Source organism: Saccoglossus kowalevskii, chromosome 16 (genome assembly GCF_978046115.1).
Source record: "Saccoglossus kowalevskii chromosome 16, keSacKowa6.1, whole genome shotgun sequence".
Lineage (NCBI taxonomy): Eukaryota > Metazoa > Hemichordata > Enteropneusta > Harrimaniidae > Saccoglossus > Saccoglossus kowalevskii.
The window spans coordinates 28,944,839-28,970,777 of record NC_140656.1 but is presented as its reverse complement, the minus strand read 5'-3'; the positions used below and the strand labels follow the sequence as shown (position 1 = coordinate 28,970,777).

Genomic DNA, 25,939 nt, shown 5'->3' with positions numbered 1-25,939 from the left:
TTGTTTGTTTACATGAAATTCTAACACGCACTGCGCGACGATAACCGCCCTTTAAATGTTGGTCACTCCATCAATATTTTATATTTACCCTGGTAATCACATTCGCTTGGTTTTAAATTCACAGATTTGCCCATTAATCATTGATGTATATATCTTACAAAAACACTGGTGCCTAATTTGTTTAATTATTTTAAGGGACATAATTTCAGATATTTTAGTATAAAAACAAATGCCCCTCAGAAAAAAGTGCTGCATTTAGACGTGAATGAAATCGTAAAATATGTAAGATAACAGAAAATCTTTGCTGGCTTTTGTCAAAGTATTTTGTACAGGTGTCTGTAATGATTTACTGAGACAAATACGGACTGCCTCATTATAGTCAATTGTTACCCCAGACCATTCGTCCCGGTGTTATCGTTATCGCCACACGAGACTCCAGCTTGTCTCCTATACAATTTGACTGCGCACATCCAGAAAGTAGATGTAGCTGTGATTGGTGGAATACTAATGAGTTGAGTGTCAATCAAACGCCCACGCTATCTTTAGTAAACAAAGTCACGTGACACGCGCCATTTTAGTTTTGATTACTAGTAGTTCATCGGATCGGAGTGTCGGTGCTCGCCATCCATAAATCAAATCAAAATGATTTCTAATTGGAAATGGCATATTTTCATCAAACTCCTTTTCAACATCATGGTTGTTAATGTCCGTCACGTCGCTAAGTACATTTGAACTGCGGTCATCATTGCAAATTGAATGTGAGAAAGTTATGGAACGTCGTTTTGAACTTGAACGTGGTCGGGCAGACGATTTCAAGGCAGCACGCTTAACCCTTTCGTTCACAGGTTGGGAGATATTAGAATGACTGACAATTTCACGCCACTGTTTTACATTATTGGCGGATTTTTCTGCGCTATCAATCTTTCTCTTACAAACTAGACATAGATGAGACGACAGAGTCGCTCCTTTCACAACGTCGCACTGGATCAAATTGGAAAGACGATTTCCATAAGTTATCCCTCCTGCTTTTCCTGGCTTGAATAAATTCACACACGACTTTAACTGTCCACAAACTCGAAGACTACACGAACACAGTCTACAATAGTCGTCCGCAACAATATGTATGTATTTCTTCGGTGTACTGATGCACGAATGCACCGTGACACGGTGTTTCTCGGGTGTCGCCATCGCTGAGAATGCCGCCGGCGCAATTTTTCACCCAACTCGCGATTCTGTTTTGCAACATTTTATCAATATTTCCTTTGACAAAATCGCTGACAAAAGCACCGCTTTGCTGATCTTTTGTTCTATAATTCTTAATGCAAACACCGACCCTAGTAGTAATTAGTAACGTCGCCTAGTACATATGAACGGTCGTCATTGCAAATCGAACATCCTTTTGAAATTTGGACGTCGGGCAGGCGATTTCAAGGCACCGCACTTAAATATTAGCAACATATTTTTCTGAGCGGTTGTTTATTCTCTTTCAAACGAGACATAAATGTGACGACATAGTCGATCCCTTATCCACCGCTAAGAATGCCGCAATGTTTCGTTCGTTTTGCAACATGCCACAAATCGTCGAAAAAAACACCACTTCGACGGAAGCTTGCGTAATAAGGGGGTTAAAACAAGAAAACAAATGCCATGTTTAATACATATCGACCTGTTTTACTTGCGAAAGATAACGGAACATGAACTCGTTTCGTGCGACTTCGGAACCCGAAGGAACACACCAACAACGTTGAATTTACCCGCTATCTTCCAAATATGGTATATTAATTTATTCAGTTGTTTATTTAGAGTGACTTCCGCGGTCGAATGCGATTGGCTATCGATGTCAGTGCAAAGGTCATATGAATATTAAAATTAAGTGGGCGGAAGGAAAATTGTATAGGAGACAAGCTGGAGTCTCGTGTGGCGATAGCGATAACACCGGGACGAATGGTCTGGGGTAAGTCAATTGTGCGACTTCTGTTTTATTTGAAAAGTAAACAACGCCCTCTAGCGATAACTATCAAGTTGCAAGCCCTGTTTTGTATGCAAATCAACTTCAGCACTGAAGTAAGTAATGCCTTTATTGAAATCATATCCTGTTCAGGATCTGGATTTTTAAAATACAATAAAGTTTCAAATACATACAGAATGGCAAGACGAAAAATACAAATGAAGACATAGTGAAAACATAAAAATATAAAATATAAACGGAGAACAAGGAATGGTTAGAAAAAACAAAACAGAAAAGGTATCTTAATTATCAATTATAAAGCAGCTGGTATATTTTTTAAGTATGTACAACCTTAGTATGTACCATGCATTTAAAAAATAGTTGGTGTCCAGTGGAGAGAGAAGTAAACAGTACTGTTGTCTCCTGAGATTCTACATCTTCAAACACTGCAATCTTTGTTTTTGGAGTGCGTTTCATATTATAAAAGCCTTATAATTTTGTTCTGATAGCTGAAACGAATTCTTCAACAAAGAAATATTTTGTCGAATGAACTGTGTGTCAAATACAGAATAGACTTTTTGAATACAATTTCCCTTTCAACATGTGGACGCAATGTTTTGCCTGTTATGTAATGTTTATGTTTGTTTTAATAACTTTGGACTAAACAGACTTAATTTTCTATTGGCTTCAGATATTGATCAACAGTTTGGCACCCAAAGGGTTATACAAAGGAGTGTTTATATCGATTATCTGACACCCAGGTATGTCTGCAAGTGTGTATCAGACTGTGCAACAATTCTCTCCATGAGTAGACATTGAAACCCAGTCCAATGTTTCTATAGGGTTTGAGAGATACATTACCAATGATATTGATTACAAGATAAATAAATGATTGACTTCATTAAACACGTACAACAACACACATTTCCTCTGGGACCAGTGAACTTTGAATGTGTATCACCAGTAATCAGTCAAGTCGAAAGATTTTGACTACTACTTTCTCAATTTTTGAATGATATTTTCACACAAGACATATACAAGGAATATTTTATACTGATGAATTAGGTGATAAAGTTTGATACAGCTTGGAATAGAATTAGTAAAGTTATAGTGTGTACAAATTAACAATTATTAACAATACCTGATCCCTGATATACCCTTCCATCTTTGATGATACAGGCAAGGTAAACAGACAGTTAATCAAATAATTATGGCATAAGGAAAATGAAACTGTTTCACAAACATAAGGCCATTTATTTTTGTCTTTAAAGACGGCAAAATTATTGCTATTGCTGTGGTCACTCGACCTTGTCTCAAGGGTAATATATTCACTATCACATAGCCATAATACAGAGATGGACACTATAAAGAATGTTGACCTGCGGACAACCATTTTCGACTAACACAGCAAGACATAAATTAACCATTTCCTTTTTTTAACACACATGATAGATTACCAATGCAAGTCAGCAGTTTTATAGATTTCACCTTCCTCTTGTGTATTGTGTGGTTGGGGTTTCTGCTGAGCTAATGAAACTTAGCACTCATAATTTAGCTTCATGAATGGTAGGCTACAGGTACATAAGGGAATCAGACAGCCCGTGTAATGCTTAAAACAGCAATAGCTGTGAGATTTATACAGTGATTCTTGAGGTTTGCTTGATAAGTGATTTAATGCATGTCGTCAGTATATAGCATATATTTATAATTCCATATCCCCTATTTTGGCAAAGGTAATTACAAATTGACACTAATAACATTTTTTTTTTTTATTAATTGGAGAAAAAAGATAGTTAAAGTTATTCAGTTACAGCTGCTTTAACAGGGTTATTCTTACTGTACAAAATGTTTGATCCAAAATTAATTTAATGACTAACTATAAAAGATGTTGTGATGAGATTGAATTCTTCAATGGTTGTTCATTAGACAACATCTTCCCTTGTCACCAATTGAGCTGCTACTCTCAACTCACTTGTTCCTCTGATGTTCCTCCCTAGTCGATAACAGTTCTCAACCAAATTGCGTAGTTTCTAATTTTATCTATTCATTACATTTATCATGAACTGGCCATAGTTCAAGCTCATTGTCAAAGTAAGGGTCGTTTCAATTGAACATATAATTGTCCAATCCCTACTCAGATGGTAAATGAACAATGGCAAAATACAACCATATTGTTCTCAGTGTGGAAAGTATTATGTGACGTAGGCATGACATAATAAGTTCTAAATCTAAACAAAATGCGTGAAGTCTTATTGAGTGTATGTCTTTAACTTAAGGACTGTACGTCTCTTATGAATTGCATAGCATAGATGGGATTCTGAAAAAATACTCTTGGTAGAATATGCCAACCTATATAAATTGATTCTAATACTCCTCAGCAATCATCCGTCAATCCAGTTCAAGAAAGTTTTAGTGCTAAGCGTCCAAGACGTATTGCTGTTGACTGGAATAAATGCATATTCTGTCAAAAGTGAAGCCTAGTATAAAACTATCTCAGTGTCTACTTCTAGAAAAATAATTGAATTGTCAAAACACAAGGTGATGCGATGCAGACTTGCAGATTGCTATGATCATCCTGCCTCCATGAGGGAAATAGGATTTGAATTGTTACAGAACTTTTGAGGTAGGAATTCTAAACTAGCTGACATGGGAGGAGAAATTGATGACACTATCTTTTTTCCCCCCGCAATGTGATGGAAGAATTGCAAAGAGGCTTGTATAAAGGAGAGGTCTATTCTCTGAAGACTGTGTGGGACAGATACTGCCAACTGCTTACAGACAAGGATGTGACACTACCAAGCTCGTATCATAGTCAAAATTTCAAAGATTGAATAAGACAGTATCTAAAAGGCAATGTTGAATTTGTGCGTCCTCTTGATCCACATGAACATACTCTGGTGTTTCCACCTTTATCATTTGGGGCTGCCATTCAAATTTTGGATGCCTCATCAGCCTTCTCATTCTGAACGGGAAGCTGTTGACATTGATACAGAAATCCTGAGCTGGTTGTATAGGGCTGCCTTGAAAGTTCGTGGTGATATACGAGTTACATCTGGACAGAGTGTGATTGGAGGTATAGACAACCAGTACTGTGCATAACAATAAATTTAGCATAATAAAGAATATATAAATTTAAGTTTTAATTGCCATATCTATTGTTATGCTAAACATGCAAGGACTAAGGAATGAAAATTCACATATACATCACATTTATGTAATAAAGACAACTGTAATGAAGTTTCAGGTTAATTTTTATTATTAAATCATGGTTATCATCATCAAAATCTATAGTCTTTATTTAATAGAGGACACAATGTGTCCATACATCCAAATTATTGCATGCTTGAAGATAGCCATGGTTTCGTGGCATTTTGGGTCCGGGAAGGAATTCTGGGAAATTGGAATCTAATTAAACTCAATTACAATGCAATACAACTTAGAATTGTGATATAATTAAGTTTAATTAAATAAAAGTTGAATATCCCATGACTGAACATAAAAAAGTTTGCGAAGCTTAGGTTTAGTAACGTAGGTAGTACCTTCCCCCTTTACTAAACCTAAGCTTCGCAAACATTTCTATGCACACAAACACTAACTGCAAAGACCATTATGTGTTTTTGCACACAGAAGTCAAAAATATTGGGGTGACATGTCATCAGTGCAGGGTTCTGACCCCATCATTGTCCACAGCTGATTATTTCCGCTACAACCAAACTGTCTGTGGTGGGTGCCCTGACCCTATGGAGGAGATGAATATGGTTTATATCTAGCTGAGAATACTCACTATACGATTGTGCCTGATACTGCCAAAACATTACAGATGACTGTCGTCTCAGGAGAGGTCCTCAAAATAGCATGCGTCTTATCAGAAGATCTGAGGTTTGCATGCTCTTGTTCTTGATAAAAACAACTCTTGATAACAGAATCATGCTTTGTGGCACACTGAGCAAGAAACATTCTTAGCCTTGCAACAGTGGCAATCGACTATGTCAAATTATTTCATTGCCCTATCGAGTCAGAAACCACAACAACTTTAGTTAAATCAGAAAAATTTGTACCGTAATTTGCATTCTTAGATTTGTAGAGCTCTTTTATCTAGAGGCATTATTACTTTCTTATTAACATTCATTTAACCTTTTTAACACCAGACTTACTAGCCCAAATTTGTCTGCACTTTTTTTTATTATATTTATCAATATTTCCAAAAAAATGAACTCTAATTTAGGAGTCAATAGTCAATTTTTCTCAAAAGAATTAAACTATTTTTGTTTCAATCTTCAAAGGGAAAGTGCTGACTATAAAAGGGACTATTTTTGTGAATTTGTGATGAAAGGAGAGTAATGGTGGTAAAAAGGTCAAGGCAAAAATAGTCATCTGTAAACGTGCATACTTCCCCAATTATATATGTAACTTGGGTCAGTTCAGATGGGTAACCACAACAAAACACAAGTCCTTGTTTCAAACTACAATGTACGTTTGACAAAAAAGTGTAAAATTTTGAAAAGGTGACTTTGTTAGTCGAGGCTATGATATGCCAAAAACACATTCCTGTCAGTGATCACAGCTTACACTTTTCAATTTTTATACTCATTTATTAAAAAAACAAGATGAAAACTCGCTCATTAATCAGTGAATTTGTAACCAGGATATCATAAAGTGAAATTTCATCTGTCCATTCCTGCCTTGAATAAACATACCAAATTAAGTACATATCTTGTGACTTTAACTCCCCATTATTCCTAACTAGAGACTATATATTTGACCTTTGATTCAAATAGATCTGATTGGAAGCACCTATGAAACAAGCAACCAATCAGAATTGGTTATGTGTATGGCAAAGAACATAAAACAAAATGGCAGGAAGCTAGTTGCTACGGACGGCGCTGAACAGGCTCTTCTTAGGGAAGAGCAGTGAGGCATTGACTGAATAAGCAGATTTTGTATTCTTTATACACTACTCAACTAATATCTCATTACCCATTCAAATTCACAAGATTTTCTTCCAAAATTAGCCTAGAACATTTGTGGTGTTTTATACTCACTATACATCACAAATGCCTACATGCAAGTATGATACTAGTACTATGTCATTTCCAACTGTGTCAAGTCCAACAGGCTCAGTGCTGAACCACACACTTCATGGCCTACAGTCAAGATTAGTCATGTTCATTTAGAAATCCACACTGTCAATAAGTATGTCTATTACTACACACAAATTCAAATATTTAAGTCACAGTTTTCTACATGGAGTTTAAGAACACCTTGACGATGAAGTTCAGTTAATAAACTAAATTCTGTAGAAAATCCATGTGTCCACTGATATGTTGTCCATGGAATATCTTCTGAATAATGCATTGGAAGTGAGTTACCACTTGTGTCTACTGGGAACGGCCAGAAACCATACAAATGTATCTCTTCACAAAAAGAAAGTCCTATACTAACCATGGTCATTCCACTGGAGATACTTTTACCATTTATGTGCCAATACTCAGAAAATTTGTGTGAATATTCTGCATTTGACAAGACCAGCTGCAGATTTGAGTTCTTTTGCAATAGTTCAGCAAAAGTGAACGCAGATTTCATTGATGAAGCATGGGTCCAGCTACTTGGCACCCACAAAAGATAACCATTGTATTCTTTCAGACTATTGAGAAATTCTTTCGAATAATAAGCACCACATGGATCGCCATCGTCAGATATTGTCTTTGCAGAACAAGCTATACTTGTCAGATTGGTTTTTCTGCCTGCATCATTCACAAATTCTTGGATTCGCGGCATGTTCATCCTGAAAACAAAATCTGACTTGTCAATTTCCTTACCACAACTGCTGTTCTTCAGGATTCCACCATTCCCAACAATAGCACATTTGGAAAATCTGGATTTTTTTGGAGGGAATGTTTTGGCAAGCAATCCTCGTTTTACTTCATCTATTTTCACATCTTCCTTAAAATATATCCCATAATACTTGTACCCTATTTTTGTGTTTGCTTGACATAACACTGGTTCTTGGATATTTATAAATTTCTTGAGGTCCTTTCGAACTTCTGCAAATCTAGTTTTATCAAACTTATGATGATGAAGCAAAGATGCTGCTGTATTCAGTTCTCCCCAATTTGCTTTCCAATAAACAAGGGCACTGTATGCAAGAATGTTATGTCGATAGATAAAAGTTATGTACACAATTCCTAACAATCCACCCCAAACGCAAAGTCTTCGTGTTGAATATTTCATCATTCTGATGTTTACAATTCAGTCACACCTGAAACAAAACAAATTAAAATATTAAGACGTTTTTAACTCAAATTACTTAAAGAAATCAGAAAGCTGTAACTGTCAACTTTTCAGTAGTCAATTGTGAACAAGCGACCAGACAAATAAAATTGCTTCGCTATTTCAGCAGAGCAATGTAACAGAAACTAATCTAATAGAGGTCTATCCAAGGTAAACATATATCAAGTATCAAAACAATTGGAGTAGCTGCTTTCAACAAAAAGTTAACAATAAAATTTTTGACCAAAAACGACAAAAATATAAGCTAAAATAGGGAATTGAAGATATAATCACAAAATTAACAATTTACATACCAAATCTCAAAGCAAATGAGCTGGTACATGTAGTTCTCAAGACGGAAATGTACATTTTGGTAATTTTTGGAGGACATCAAAATGGTTTTCACCTATATGAACAACTCTGTCCTCTATGATGAAAGCAGAGCTAAAAAAAAAAAACTTTTTTACCAGAAACAGGAAATCCACCAAAGATACAATCCTGGTAGGTCAGAACCAGCAAAAACAAGCCATGCATGGCACAGTCCTCGTTAGTTATCAAATTTAAGATATATAGTTTTGTTTATAGTAATATAGCTGGAATATAACCATGTCAGGAATATGATTTTTTAGCATTAAAATGATTTACATTTGTATCTGATCGTCAAACAAGTACTTGTCCATATTGAGAGATTGCTCTGGAATAGCATTAAAAATCTTGAATACATGTATATATATAACATGATGTATAACGAATATATAAAATTTGAATATAATCAGTCAAAGCATTTAAGAGATATGGCTCTAGAAGCCCAATCATTAAAACAAAATGGCCGCCAGTCAGCCATTTTTAATCCAATCTGAAAAATAAAATGACGTGCATCAGGAACTCATAATGTCTAGTGTATGTACCAAGTTTGAACGAAATCCATCCATAAATGTCAGAAATGCTTGATATTTGATAATTTTTTAGCACAAAAATGACTACAGGGTACCATTCGGCCATTTTGAATAGGATCGTCAAACCAATATATCTGTTTGATAATGAATATTTAAAATTTGAACATAATCAGTCAAAACAAGTCGGAGATGTGGATCTAGAAGCCCATTCATTAAAACAAAATGACCGCCAGACAGCCATTTTGAATCTGATCTGAAAAATAAATGATGGGCATCAGGAATCTGTAATGTCTAATATACGTACCAAGTTTGAATGAAATCCATCCATAAATGCTTAATATTTGATGATTTTTTAGCACAAAAATGGCACCATTTGGCCATTTTGAATAGGATCGTCAAACCAATATATCTGTCTATCTATGACATGATGTATAATGAATATTTAAAATTTGAACATAATCAGTGAAAGCACGTCAGAGATATGGCATGAGAACCACATTCATTAAAATAAAATGGCCGCCAGTCAGCCATTTTGAATCTTAATTGAAAAACAAAATTATTTGTATCAAGGTCCCATAGTGTCTAATGTATATACAAAGTTTGAACAAAAACCATCTGTAAACAGCCGAGAAATGCTTGATTTTGATGATTTTTAGCATAAAAATCAGATCGTGAAAAAAATTAACGTGCATATGTATAATATCATGTATGATGTATGTGTGAAGTTTGATTGTGATTGGTCCAGGCATTTCTAAGATACAGGTCAGGATGCACGCACACACGCACACACACACACACAGACACACGAGGTCAAAACATACTGCGTTCGAACGGGGACTAATAATGACACAATTTTGTTCCATTCTGCTATCACATTCAATCTACCATGCATAGGCTATTGTATTATTTTACAAAGGAGAGAGATGCAATAATGATCAGAATTAAAATATTGTACATATATTTTGGCAAGTTCTAAGTAAGTTTAGCCTTGTTCTGATATGATATGATTCATGTAATTTACAGAAAACTATTTTGGTTAACCTGGTAGTATTTTGTAATCGGTCCAAATATTGCAATCGCAATATAGTTAATGAATAATGAATATAGTTAATGTCTTGCCATCCTAAATCTTGCCAAAGACCCATTCCTATTAACTTTAAAAAGAAATTTGCCAAATTGATACTGGACCTCCATAGTTAATTGATGGCATGATTATATTTTGCCATAGGGCAACACTATCCTCGGGGGCGGAGCTACGTCACAGACGTTCTACGTTGCTAAGACACGCATCACTGTACCACGTATTTCTATGGACTTTGTGCACGCTGCTGTGGAACGCCGGTGAAAACTCGAGAAAACAACACAAAATCAACTTTGAAGTAATCCCGAACAACCAAATTTATATACCGGGGGTATGTTACACACGTAGGGCTAATCTTGTTACACTGTTCAGGGGAATCTCAACAAACATCCCAAAGCACCGTTTTCTGCGAGTTTTTGGTCTTTGTTTTCACCACGAGGGTTGCCAGGCGGTAGAAATTGCCCGGATGTCTGCCCCTGAGGATATTCAAATCTATTTTTAACTGTTACGTTGATTTACTGTATGCTAATAATTGATCCTCCATAATTTTGTGATAATGAAGTATTTGTATGTTTTAGTTTCTTCAACTGTCAAATTTCTTAATTTCCAAATTGTTCCTTTCTTGTGTAGCTTCTTTCCAAAATACATGTAGGATTTAAGATTGGTTAAAGCTTAACTTTCATTGCCCTGCAGTTTTGATGCAATATCTAAAATATTTTGCATTTCAACTGCATTTTTTGCTATGTCATCTGTCCAGAATAAACCAGGTATTATTTGTGTTCTAATCATTACCCCCAGTTTGGAATTATAGCTTTTTGCCAAATTCATTTATTTAAATTGTGAATAGTAGAAAACTTACAATGTAGTACACACCCTTCACAACTTTTGAAAATTAGAATTAGTAACCATAACCTAGCAATACAGGACGGCAGATATTCAATTCCTAAGAGACCTAAAAACAAAAGAATATTCAATATCTGTGACACAAATTCAATTGAAGATGAACATTTTCTATTGAATTGCCTAAAATATAACAAACACAAGGAAAACTTGATAAAAAAATTATTATACCACTTTTATCCAAAAATAAAAATATACAATTCACATATATTTATTCTCAAGCAAAGATCCCAGCATAATTGAAGAACTTGCCAATTATATTTACACAACACAAAGATTTATTTAACATTTAAATACGAGTTACCAACTTTTTATAATATTTTTACATATATCTTGTTAATATTTCAAAACTTTTGCTGTACTTATTCCATGTAAATCTAATACAGATTATTAAAATTGATATTAACATAGTTATACATGTCATCAATTATATTCCATATATTCCCTTCGATTCCTGCATTCCATAAAGAAACTCGTATCCTATCTCTCTAGAATCTATAGAAAAATCAAGGAAGGCAAAATCTATTATTTGTTTTCCATGAAGAAGCAGTGCCTTTAAGTGTGAACACATTATCCTCATATCGTCTATCTTTCCTAACACCACCTTCAATTTCGCCCAATAAATCAGTTTCTTCAACATATTTCTTTTAGTTTTGTTTCTACTATTTTAGCATACACTTTTGATACAGACGAGTTTGAGGTTATACCTTTATGGTTGCTTAGGTCTTTAATGTCTCCTTTTTTATGAATTGGTTTTACGATTCCTTTTTTTCCAATCATCTGGGATTTTACTGTCCCTCTGACATGATTGAAATAGAACTATTAAGGATTGTACTATGGATTCCCCACTACATTATCAGGGCAACACGCTTCACTCATTTTGCATACTTTTATTGCATTGCGAACATCATCGTCAGTTATGTTAACAGAAATGATTACTGGAAAATTAATGTCATCATAAATACTGTGAAATACTTTATTTTCGCTGGAATTTATTTTCGCTGAAAAGACTGTTTGGGTGTTTTGTATAGAATTTATTTTCACTGATTTTTGATGGGTTTAATGTAAAATATAGGAAAAAAGGTATATTCGCTGGATTTTATTTTCACTGAATCATTCCTTCAGCGAAAATAGCGAAAATTAATTCCAAGCGAAAATAAAGTATTCTACAGTACATGATATATAATATCTTTTGGTTGTCATAAATAATTCTAGAATATCAACATTACGTCCTACCTTTTAGCATTAATATTATTATGTGCTATTATTTTTTCAATCAGTGTTGATCTCCATGTGTTTCTTTTTACTCATCTGCTGGTAATTTTCCCCAGCATCTATATTGTCTACAAGCATTCCTTCTATCATTAATGATATCTCTTTATCCCACCACCCTTTACATCTATTATTTATTTCCAACATAAGTAGTGTTTTTCAAATCAAACATTGGTCATGGCGTAATCGGTGATTTAGTGTGCCTACAACTATAATCATTGTGTTGGTTCACCAACCCCAATAAATCGGCCACAGTTTTAACAAATGGAACTTTTTGACATCAAGTTTTTATGGTCCTATTATGTTAAGTCTGCAACTATTTTTTGATTTCATTTTCAGTAGCGGCTGCACCGATGGGAGCGAAAAAATGCGCAACCACTTGCGCCTATGGGTTACAAAGGGTGGTGAGCAGATCTCACCCCACCCCCTCCCCTCCTAACGTTTTATTTTTGACAACAGACATCAGTCAGCCTTGGCGTGATCAAAGATTTTTGCTGTTGAGTACACACTTGCATGAATAAACTGACTTCTGTTGGTCATTGTTTTGAGTGTCATAGAACAATAGCTGCAGTGATTTTAGACAATAGAAAAGATACAGAAAATAAACATGGCAGTGATTATTTTGAACATGACAGCATGGAAGTCTTTTAGATGTAGGCAGTCTGAAAAACAATCTGATTAAAATCTCATGTATTGTACGGCATCAGAGGTACATTACTTGGGGTTTGCAACTACGGTGACACGATACCAAGTTCCCGTTTCAATCTCCCTCTCACATAAGCGTTCCAACTCAGAAAAATGCGAATGCGCATGCCCGAGGTAACTGGGATACTAGGATGTCCAGGTGGATCAAAATAGCTGCTCACGATATGACGGATTACGATAACTATATTTTCTGTACATTTCCGATGTATTACATTTTTTCACTATGAATGTGGTAATACATGCTTTATTGTTTTATTACAAACCGCCTATGTCATGTCAGAAGGTCGTCGCATCAGTCGCTATCTATAAGATGAGACTTGAATGGGATCTTGACATGTCACCATACAGTACTATGCACGTTGCAAACCCCAAGTAATGTACCTCTGACGGCATGTATTTTATTTTATAAATTTATTTTACTTTTATTATGTTTTTCATGTTTTTTGTTACGTACTTGTGATTCAGTATTTTTTTAACTATCGCCAATGTCAATGTAACAAGTTTTCAACAAGACCTCCTCTGACTGGTTTAGTCAATAAATTTTCAGTGAGCAAAGACAATCATCTATGATTTTTATGGTTTCAGTTTAGGTTATTTTGTGTGCTTATTCCGGGAGTGATGATTTTTTTTTCATCAGTTCAACCAAACTTTTTCCAGTCTTTGCCCTGGAGACTGGTGATATTTTGTTAACGATTGGGCCAAAAATGTCTACGGTATTGAAGTTGTATCTGTAAATATTCATCAAAATGTATCAACATAACTTTTATTAAAGTAATTGAGCTGATTTGGACTAGAATAAAATAGTTTTTATTCCGAACACATCACAATTGATTAGGAAATATTTTTTGCTCCAATAATTCAGCGTGGATGCCATGTGTCGGTGACAGTTATACAATTTACCGGTATAATCAGTTGGGATTTAATTGTTGATTGATTATAGCTGTTTACAGTGTTACATTCATTATGATTTACTTATTTTTTGTTTCCATTTTTAGTTAATTATGCTCAGTGTTTAGTGTAAAGTTGAAACGATGACTGAAGAAACGAACTTTGGCTGACGAAGATGTACCAGGAAGTGTAAACATTTGTTGTAAATGAAAAAAATATTCAACGTAATTGTGAAATCCTGTGGAATCTCTTTTGTAAATAAAAAATATACTAGTAATTTTCTATTAATTTATTGAGTTGTACATGAATCGGTGGGCAAAATATAATGTACAGGACTATTGCCCGTAGAGTGTTGCTACACTGGAAAGTTTGATACTAGAGAGAGAAACTGACACTTTCTCGCAGCTCATCAAACATTGAAATCATCCTTGCCAATATGCAACTGATTTTCGGTGATGGTGTGAAATTTTGAAATAAAACAGTTTAATGACAAGAATCCAAATTCCCACTGGTGAGAATTATCTAAGGTGAAACACAAATCTGTGAGAAAATGTATCTACATGGCAGAAACAAATAATCACAGATACCGATGAGAACAAGAAGTCCTGCCAAACTGCGAAAAGTGTGCGCTTCTCACAGTTTACCAATTTGAGATGTGAGTGATAGTAATAATGCAGTAAACTGCTGGTACATTTCAATTGTTCATTAATTATTTTCTCCAACAAGTATGCCATTGGCCATTATAAATGGCTTGCTATGATCAGCTGTAGTTTATACAAGATTTGAACATAATTTATCAGGTCCTTGTAAAGAAAAGAATTAAAATGAAATTGAAGTTTAAATATTGAAAACATTAGTAATGTATTAAGTAAAAATATAATAAATTAAAATAAAATAAACTAAAAGAAAATGTATAATAAAAATAAATAATTAAACACAAATTAAAAAAAAACCTAAACTAGGATCTTATTTTAATCAGATTGCCTGGGAAGAACACTGACAGATATCAAATACAATCAGCAGATACTCCTGGTTTAAACGGCCTTTTCATTATACAAATGGTTGCTATCCCTGGCAAGATTTTACACGAGTGATAGCTCACCTTAAAAAGTGTATTAAGTCATCATGGTCAGACAAGTCAGTATAGATCATAGTACGCCAGGATTTTAGAATCTAGACAGCATCACCTCCTAGATATTGACGATGTTCTATGATCTTACCAATTTTGAATTTGTAAGCCCTGTATCTTCTAACTGTATTTTTATTTCATTTACTTAGCCATGTAATGTTTTTCTTGTCTGTATTTTTGTGCATTAGATCAATTACCATCTAGTTCAATGGATGTTCAATGGTACTGCAAGAATGTGTGTAAATTTGAAAGTGCACTTTATTGTGATTTATCACTTTTATGTAAATTAGTAATATCAATAGAATTATTAAAACTGTATTTACTCTATTAGAAGCGCATGTAAAAGAAAAATTGCATTTATTGTATGATGGATTGTTACAATATGAATTATTTAGACCATAGAATATCTCTGTTAGTGACACAAGTGCATTTCACTTCAAATAGGTGTCACGACATTCGCGTATGTGCAAGTGTCCCGGCATTCGATATGTATGAGTGCATTCAAAAATTTAAATGGGTACTACCTTAAACGAATGTCAGAGCCAGGGCATTTAAAAAGGTACTAACCTAAATACACGCCAGGGCTATACCAAATACACTACATGCATTTTAGGCATTTAAATGTATGCCTGGGAATTGAAAAAATGTGCGAGTGCATTCAAATATGTGCGAGTGCATTCACAAATTGATAGTTCAAAAAAAAAAAACTGTCAACAAGTCATTGTCAATGACACGTCCCCGTTCCGTTCATATTTGAGTGACATATACATTCAAAGCAGATCATGACCGAAATGCACCTGCATATGTACAACACATTGTGCTAAATCTGAACAAAATCCATCCATGCATGACTGAGATCCGGTTCTGGAATTGTGAAAATACGTGATTTTGATGCATTTTCGGCCTTAAAATGGCCATCATTTCGCTATTGTTAAGCAGATCATGAAACAAACGCACATATCTATTTGTGACATGATGTACCATGTGTGTGTGAAGTTTGAACTTGATCAATCCAGACATGTCTTGGATACGGATCCAGAATTGAATTCTTTAACAAAATGGCCGCCAGTCGGCCATTTCGAACTTGATCCGAAAAAAAAAAAGACGTGCATCAAGGTCCTATTATGTTTAATGTATGTACCAAAGTTGAACAAAATCCATCCATGCATAACTGAGATACGGGTCCGGAATGGTGAAAATGTGCGATTTCAATGCATTTTCGGCCTTAAAGCGGCCGCCATTTGGCTATCGTTAATGAGATCATGAAACAAATGCACATACATATTTGTGACATGATGTACCTTGTGTGTGTGAAGTTTGAACTCGATCAATCCAAGCATGTCTCGGATACGGATCCAGAACTGAATTCTTTAAAACAAAATGGCCGCCAGTCGGCCATTTCGAACTTGATCCGAAAAAAAAAAATGACGTGCATCAAGGTCCTATTATGTTTAATGTATGTACCAAATTTGAATGAAATCCGTCCATGCATAACTGAGATCCGGGTCCGGAATGGTGAAAATGTGCAATTTCAATGCATTTTCGGCCTTAAAGCGGCCGCCATTTGGCTATCGTTAATGAGATCATGAAACAAATACACATACATATTTGTGACATGATGTACCTTGTGTGTGTGAAGTTTGAACTCGATCAATCCAGACATGTCTCGGATACGGATCCAGAACTGAATTCTTTAAAACAAAATGGCCGCCAGTCGGCTATTTCGAACTTGATCCGAAAAAAAAAAATGACGTGCATCAAGGTCCTATTATGTTTAATGTATGTACCAAATTTGAATGAAATCCGTCCATGCATAACTGAGATCCGGGTCCGGAATGGTGAAAATGTGCGATTTCAATGCATTTTCGGCCTTAAAGCGGCCGCCATTTGGCTATCGTTAATGAGATCATGAAACAAATGCACATACATATTTGTGACATGATGTACCTTGTGTGTGTGAAGTTTGAACTCGATCAATCCAAGCATGTCTCAGATACGGATCCAGAACTGAATTCTTTAAAACAAAATGGACGCCAGTCGGCCATTTCGAACCCGATCCAAAAAAAAAAATGACGTGCATCAAGGTCCTATTATGTTTAATGTATGTACCAAATTTGAACAATATCCGTTCATGCATAACTGAGATCCGGGTCCGGAATGGTGAAAATGTGCGATTTTGATGCATTTTCGGCCTTAAAATGGCCGCTATTCGGCTATCGTTAATCGGATCATGAAAAAAATGCATGTGCATATGTCCCATATAATGTGTGATGTATGAGTGAAGTTTGAACTCAATCGGTCCATGCATGTTCGAGATACAGGTGATCACGGACGCACAGACGCACACAGGGCAAAACATAAGTCCCCGTTTTCGGACTGCGTCCGAACGGGGACTAACAAAGAAGCTGCTCTCTTATTGGTCCAACTGTTAATTGTCGTCAATCAGACACAAGAAATGTATTATATTTTATTGACTACCGTTACATTGTGTACTTTACAGTTTCCAGTATACCTCCAATATAAATATCGGATTATTTGTAAGCACAAGATTGTAATGTGAATTTGGTTCATTAATGGGATACTCGATGATGATGATGCTACCTTCAGGGCCTACCAGTGATTCAGAATCCCATATTGACTATGGCCCGGACAGTTTACTTACTTACTTATCAGTGTCTGAATGGTATATACAAATTGCGACCAGGAAAACATCAGAATAGTAAAAAAAAGCAGAAGTCAGTTCCGATGGTCAAGAGAGTCGCAGAATCACAATAATCTCACCCTTTACAGAAGTGAGATCAAACTGAAGTGAGATCAAACTAAATTGAGAACGGCAAGTGTGGACAGATTACATCAAAATAAACACTAAATACAGCTATCCTGGCCAGTAATCGAAAATTCAATCTTCATAAGTGATGTAATTGGCATTTCTATCTATTTAATTCTATTCCTATTATCCTTAAAACGCTCAAGTGTCTTTACGTACAGTGGCGCTAAAATATGTGCACATGTAAAAAATGTGCGAATGACATTCTATTTTAATCAGTTATACATATGGGAGTCTCGGCAATCTAAACATTTGTACAGTGTGCAAACGACCACAATAACCTTTGACTCTTGTGTTGCCATGTCTGTTGCCATGTCTGTTGCCATGTCTGTTGCCATGTCTGTTGCCATGTCTGTTGCCATATCTGTACAAAGGCTTTCTATGAATGAAACATAGCTTTATTGTTGCTGCTGTAAGACACACTGTAAGTTATTCTGAAAGTTTTTTATTCTCTAATCTAAAAAATAATTTGTCTGTAGTTTGATAAACAGAGTCATTGCTGTCTGTCCCTTGAGTTCAATATATATAAATTTGTGTAATTGCTAGTGTTGAATCACAGCAGAATAAGTTGAATATATCAATACTTTCTCTCTCTGCTCTTTATAGGGATTTTACATGATTTGATTTCCATGTTATGTTCAGTTCTCTTTTGTTGTAACCATTTCTGGTGAAGACGATTGTTTTTTCTTGTTTAAATTAACTTGTAGTACCGGTACCAATCTACTAGTATATATTAATGACTTGGGGCACGTAATGTCACATACCTTGACGCTCGTATCCTGTGTCCATGCGAGAGTCAATTAAACTTGTTAAGACATGTACTACCGGTACATTTTAGTAGTATTAGAAACATCACAAGATATATTGGTTTAGAGACATAACTCAAGAGTTGCAGCTTAAGTGGACATTGTGTACACCATGTACAGCCATGAAAGTAGTTTACCCTCAAGAGTTTTCTTGCTTTATTTATTATATGCTGGTCTGTCTCCATGGTGATACAACAGATTTAGGTAACTAACAAGATAAGGGGAAGCAAGTTTCATACATGCAACCATGTAGGTGGAAAGATATGAACTTATAACTTCTCCCATTGTTATTTTAAATAAAACATAATATGGTATGGAGGTAAAATAAGTAACTCTTAGAATACGCAAGGACCATACCACAGTACTGTAAGTTTTAATTTCGCTATTTTTTTTAAAGTAAAATTCACTAAGTTTAATCCACGTGAACATGTAAAATAACAATAGAATTCATTGTTTCCTTGCCAAGTTTGTGACAGTGAAATTATTGAAAACATCAAAATAGTGAAATTAAACGTCAGTGAAAAAACATAGTTGAACTCTGGTGACCTTGCCCTTTGTTATATAATATAATTCCCTTTATCATAGTTTGTTTCAATATAAATATGCATTGTCATAATTAATTTTGAATACAAACAAGTTTTGGGGTTGAATCAACAGTGGGGAATCAGTCTACCAAATGTCCTTAAAAGTTGTAAATATGTTACAAAAACATTGGTGCCTTATTTGTTTAATTATTTTAAGGGACATAATTTCCAGCTTTATTCAAAGTAATTCAGATATTTTAGTATAAAAACAAATGTCTCATTGCAAAAGAAAAGTGCTGCATTTAGATGTGAATAGATTCATAAAACATGCAAGACAAGTCATTGTCAATGACACGTCCCCGTTCCGTTCATATTTGAGTGACATATACATTCAAAGCAGATCATGACCGAAATGCACCTGCATATGTACAACACATTGTACTAAATCTGAACAAAATCCATGCATGCATGACTGAGATCCGGTTCTGGAATTGTGAAAATACGTGATTTTAATGCATTTTCGGCCTTAAAATGGCCATCATTCAGCTATTGCTAAGCGGATCATGAAACAAATGCACATATCTATTTGTGACATGATGCACCATGTGTGTGTGAAGTTTGAACTTGATCAATCCAGACATGTCTTGGATACGGATCCAGAACTGAATTCTTTAAGAAAATGGCCGCCAGTTGGCCATTTCGAACTTGATCCGAAAAAAAAAATGACGTGCATAAAGGTCCTATTATGTTTAATGTAAGTACCGAATTTGAACAAAATCCGTCCATGCATAACTGAGATCCGGGTTCGGAATGGTGAAAATGTGCGATTTCAATGCATTTTCGGCCTTAAAGCGGCCGCCATTTGGCTATCGTTAATGGGATCATGAAACAAATGCACATACATATTTGTGACATGATGTACCTTGTGTGTGTGAAGTTTGAACTTGATCAATCCAGACATGTCTCGGATACGGATCCAGAACTGAATTCTTTAAAACAAAATGGCCGCCAGTCGGCCATTTCGAACTTGATCTGAAAAAAAAAAATGACGTGCATCAAGGTCCTATTATGTTTAATGTATGTACCAAATTTGAATGAAATCCGTCCATGCATAACTGAGATCTGGGTCCGGAATGGTGAAAATGTGCGATTTCAATGCATTTTCGGCCTTAAAGCGGCCGCCATTTGGCTATCGTTAATGGGATCATGAAACAAATGCACATACATATTTGTGACATGATGTACCTTGTGTGTGTGAAGTTTGAACTTGATCAATCCAGACATGTCTCGGATACGGATCCAGAACTGAATTCTTTAAAACAAAATGGCCGCCAGTCGGCCATTTCGAACTTGATCTGAAAAAAAAAATGACGTGCATCAAGGTCCTATTATGTTTAATGTATGTACCAAATTTGAATGAAATCCGTCCATGCATAACTGAGATCTGGGTCCGGAATGGTGAAAATGTGCGATTTCAATGCATTTTCGGCCTTAAAGCGGCCGCCATTTGGCTATCGTTAATGGGATCATGAAACAAATGCACATACATATTTGTGACATGATGTACCTTGTGTGTGTGAAGTTTGAACTTGATCAATCCAGACATGTCTCTGATACGGATCCAGAACTGAATTGTTTAAAACAAAATGGCCGCCAGTCGGCCATTTCGAACTTGATCCGAAAAAAAAAATGACGTGCATCAAGGTCCTATTATGTTTAATGTATGTACCAAATTTGAACGAAATCCGTCCATGCATAACTGAGATCCGGGTCCGGAATGGTGAAAATGTGCCATTTTGATGCATTTTCGGCCTTAAAATGGCCGCTATTCGGCTATCGTTAATCAGATCATGAAAAAAATGCATGTGCATATGTCCCATATAATGTGTGATGTATGAGTGAAGTTTGAACATGATCGGTCCATGCATGTTCGAGATACAGGTGATCACGGACGCACGGACGGACGCACACAGGGCAAAACATAAGTCCCCGTTTTCGGACTCCGTCCGAACGGGGACTAAAAACAGAAAATTTTAGTTGGCTTTAGTCCAAGTATTTTGTACAGGTGTCTGTCAAAAATTAATGATTCACTGAGACAAATATGAACTGCCTCATTGTGTGACTACTGTATTATATAAAAAGTAAAAAAAAAACCTTTATGAATAGCTATCATGTTGCAAGCTCTGCTTTGTATGCAAATCAACTTAAATAGTTGGTGTCCAGTGGAGGGAGAAGTCAACAGTACTGTTGCCTCCTGAGAATCTACATCTTCAAACACTGCAATCTTTGAAGTGCGTTTTTAAACTAGTATTATAAAAACTCTATCATTCTGTTCTAATAGCTGAAACATATTCCTGTGAGTTTTCATTTGTCGAATGAACTGTTTGTCAAATACAGAATACATATATTTTAGAATAATTTTCTTTTTAAAATGTGGATGAAATGTTTTGCTTTTAATGTATTTTTTATGTATTGTTTTTGATTTGATAACTTTGAACTAAACAGATTTTCTATTAGCTTCAGATCTTGATCAAAGTTAGGCACCCAGTTCATAGGAGTGCTTATATTGATTTTCTGACATCTTGTTTTCTGTAAAGATTTTTTTGGTAGGTTTGCAAATGTGTATCAGACTGTGCAATCTCTCCATGAGTTGGTTTTGAAACCCAGTATGGGATTTTGAGATACATTACTAAGGATATTATTACAAGATAAATCATTTGCTTCATTGAACACATACAACAATGCATATTTCCACTGAGATCAGTGACCTTTGATGTGTGTATCACCAGTGATCAGTCAAGTAGAAACAGTCAAAATATTTTATCAGATTTTCTCAATTTTTGCATGATATTTTCATACAGGACATCTGTTGTTCAAACTCAGAGAATACTTTATACTGATGAATAAGGTGACCAAGTTTGATCAAGTTTGAATAGAATTAGTAAAGTTATTATGCACACAATAACAATTATTAACGACAACGACGACGACAACGACAACAACAACAACGACAACAACAACGACAACGACAACAACAACGACAACGCCGGACAAAAATTTTCCCTTAATATACCTTTCCCTTCCATCTTTGATGGTACGGGCAAGGTAAAAATGGTTTTACAGTATTACACAAGTTATTAGGAGAGCTATGCTAATCTCTTCAAAATGGCATGAACTGGCATAGTGATAATAGTTTATCCGGGCCTTGATATGGGTCAGTGGTATGTCAGTGGAGTGATCATTTATCTTGGAAAGCAAAGCTGAAAGAAAATCAACTTCATACACACCCAAACCACTTTGAATACATAAATGTTGGTGAGACTGACATTTTAGCTATTTTTCTATCATTATTTAGTTGATTTTGAACCAAATGAATGCAGTTTCTTTTTGGCTACAAATACAAATACAAATCTTATTGTCCTCAAGTGACTGAAGTAACACATTGATTAAGGAACGCATGTTCGCATATGAACACTGTTCATTCGTGTGTAACAGATCATTCTTGGCAAACAAATTAAATCTATTAAGTTGAAAAAATAATCAGATTTTTCTACTTAACAAGTGTTGAATAATTATTAATCAACTTTTTGGATTTTTTTTCTCAGTATGAAATATTTTTTAGAGGATAAACTGTCTGAAAACATTAAAAACTGGGCCTTTTGGTATTTATTAGTTATAAATAATTGAACAATAACATGAATAATACAAAAAAAAATCCAAAATAAATAATGATATATCATCTGGTAGGGCTACACAGAAAAGGTTGTTTCTGTAGACTAGAACAAGAGATGTTCATATAAATAATGTGCAAAACTGTGTCTAGGAATGGGGCTCTGTCTTAACTTCTGTATCAAAAAAATTGGCCGAATTTCATGAGCACAATTTTGAGATATTGAGATTTATCCTATACATCATTGCAGTTCAGTGTAATAAAGCAGTGTAATAATAGAATATATAATAATCAATAAATCATAACAATAATATTATTATAAATTTGTAAAATGGTAGCAAAATATGTAATGGCGGATTCTTGGTAAATTGACAATTTTGACACTATAAAATATCCCTGGTCGTAGTACAAGCTGAGCGTTGCGGGGATCAGAGTCATCAACAATACTGAGCTCCCCAGACAAATTTAACACAAGGACATGCAACTATAGCACTATAATAAAGGCATTTCACAAGAGATAAGACTAACATATCAGATGACCGTATATATAGTACTGATGCAAACAAGATATATGACTGAAATATCGAGTCATCATATATAGTCATGATTTTATTAAATTATATTATAATTGTTATACCATAGCCACTTAGAACCATCTTGGTCCCTGCTTGAAGTAAATGTCATATTTGCTATATTAGAAGCACATGTAAATGAAAAAGACAAGTTTATGGTCAACACAAAACATATTTAAATGATTTTTCATGCAATGAATAAGTGTATTGGAGATGTGCTTCTATTATAGTAAATATGGTACATGTATTCTTTATTTGCTCTTTATCTACATTTGTGTAGCATTTTACCTTAAAGCGCGGTGGTCGTCGCGCAGCGCGTGTTCGAATTTCATGTAAATAAATAATGTATTTTACACGCGTTGTATACGTCGCTACGAGCCCCATATTGAACAGGACGCGACACGACGACTCCCTCCCTTTAATGTACGAGCAACCAATTCTCTTTTACATCGCATCTCTTCTGCGCATGTCTGACATTAATTGTTACGACATATTTGCCCAGACGACATAACCGGCATTTTGTAACGTACTACCGCCTAAACACACCGCGGTGTGAAGACCTCATATTGACGTAGGGAAGCCAACTAGAGTAAATGGGATAGAAAATGAAAGAACTTGGTTGTTGAAATAGAATTAAAGCCCAGGTGTATGCCTTGCCCTTTTTAACACCCGTCATTTGTATTCGCTCATTACACACAAGACACATGACGGTTTTCTGCCAGCAAAACATCTTCAACAGAAACAACGACTGATGATCAGCCCTTTCAAATAAAGAATATAAGGAAATGGTCACCTACCAATAATTACTTGGGTCCATAACGCATCATGAGATGCCCGACAGTACAGAACCCCCCGAAATTCCCCAACACCTAACCACGAACGAAGAATGTGCGTCTGAAAAGTGAAAGGATTTGCTTCAGCGTCGTCGAGGCCTGTTCCATTGTACTCAAGGGTAACACAACAATGGCGGACACTATTTATTTAAACAAAAGTGTTTTTTTTATGTTCCACGTTTTTTTAAAATAACTAAATACACACTATAAACAAGCGAGACTAAAACTAATTTCCTAGTCTAATAATGTATTTTAAACTTATTGACTAAAACCTATTATGATGTCGTCCCTCTAAAAATGTGTGGTCGTCCGTCGAATGACATAGGTACATCAATATTTAACAGTACTTCAATAGTTGTCAGATCCATAGTGTTTGCACCGTAAAAAAGTCACTGGACGCAGGAAAGAATGGAACGACAATATTTCTAGATGAGACGCTGTTTTGCTATGAACATAGCTAAATTACATACACAAAAGTGTTGCCACAGGAGGCCCTTTTTGAGTGCAGACATCCGGGCACTGTCACAAAGGCCGAAAACTCTCAGAAAACTGTACTATGGGATAGTTGTTGAGATTTTCTGAACAGTGTAACAAGACTCCCCCTACAGGTGCAACATATATAAATGTAGTTACTTAGGATTACTTCAAAGTTGAGTTTTCTCGACTTACAGCCAAAACAAAGTCGGCTTGGACATTCAGTTGTGAGACATGACAACATAAACGATGGCAGCGATAGATTTTGAGAATGAAAGAACAAAATAAACTCAATCAAAGGCGCCGACCACGCGCGTAAGCTGTTTTCACCGGCTTTTTAACCAGCGTTTCACAGCAGCTTACACATGGTTCTGGAAATACTGGTACTGTAACAATGGTGCGCGTCTTAAGGCCTACAAATGCAATGTTGCAAGTTGCAACAAGTTGATTGAAAATAGACACGCGAGACCTTAACGTGAGTGGAATTATGATAACGTGTAAAGTTTGTCATCCTGTTCTATATAGATATTGTGGATTGATGAATGCTTCATCTGTTATATATTATAATATTTGATTGAGAAGTTTCACATGCTAGTTAATAGGTGCAACTTCTGTTGCCAACACACTCAAACTTTTGTTGACAACAAATTGCAGCTTATCGATCCGTCTACCATGGCCTTTAACAACACACGTAGCTCTGCTCCAGAAAACTCCAGTGCCACACTGTGGAATTACTGACGGGCGCGATGTAATTATTTTTGCGCATGCGTAACCTACCGAGCAATGGGCAATAGTGGGCAAGCCAGGTGTGACAAAAATATATTAGCAATACTTGCTAATAACGGCAGTGTAAATGGTGTATGGTGTGTCACTTTGGAATAATGTTATAAAACCGGTAATTGAATATGCCGGGGAAATTTTAACACCAAGCATCACTGATATGGAGAAAATAGACATTTATTATTGGTGCAAGTAGACACACAACGAATAACGCAGTACTAGTCTTGATGATCCTCGACGTATGACAATGGAAAAACGATTAAAAATTGTGAAACTGAAATTTTACAAACGATTGTGTCACATATATTAATCATATATGTGCAACCATTAAAATAAACAAATACAAAAATTAAAAATTTAAACA

General features: G+C 35.4%; 1 protein-coding gene and 1 long non-coding RNA gene across 3 annotated transcripts; one reads left to right on the top strand and one right to left on the bottom strand.

Annotated features, from left to right (window-relative positions):
• Nucleotides 1-1,872: 1,872 nt before the first annotated feature.
• LOC146733818 (uncharacterized) lies at nt 1,873-14,273 on the top strand. Its single transcript, XR_014926635.1, has 3 exons — nt 1,873-1,954; nt 2,640-2,709; nt 14,068-14,273. It is a non-coding gene; the product is annotated as an uncharacterized LOC146733818 (long non-coding RNA).
• LOC102807205 (alpha-2,8-sialyltransferase 8B-like) lies at nt 5,182-24,385 on the bottom strand. Of its 2 annotated transcripts, XM_078005373.1 has the most exons (3): nt 24,286-24,375; nt 11,055-11,147; nt 5,182-8,207 (listed from the first exon to the last, which is right to left on the bottom strand). In XM_078005373.1, exon 3 carries the CDS (start codon nt 8,180-8,182, stop codon nt 7,166-7,168), a length of 1,017 nt encoding a protein of 338 aa, XP_077861499.1. In that variant the 5' UTR covers nt 8,183-8,207; nt 11,055-11,147; nt 24,286-24,375; the 3' UTR covers nt 5,182-7,165. The 2 variants fall into 2 exon arrangements, with proteins under 2 accessions (XP_077861499.1, XP_006812617.1); XM_006812554.3 differs by lacking the exon at nt 11,055-11,147 and having other exon boundaries at nt 24,286-24,385.
• Nucleotides 24,386-25,939: the final 1,554 nt, after the last annotated feature.

Bases quoted from the DNA above. Each gene is read 5' to 3' on its own strand.
- LOC102807205 (XM_006812554.3), bottom strand. From the start codon at position 8,182: ATGATGAAATATTCAACACGAAGACTTTGCGTTTGGGGTGGATTGTTA.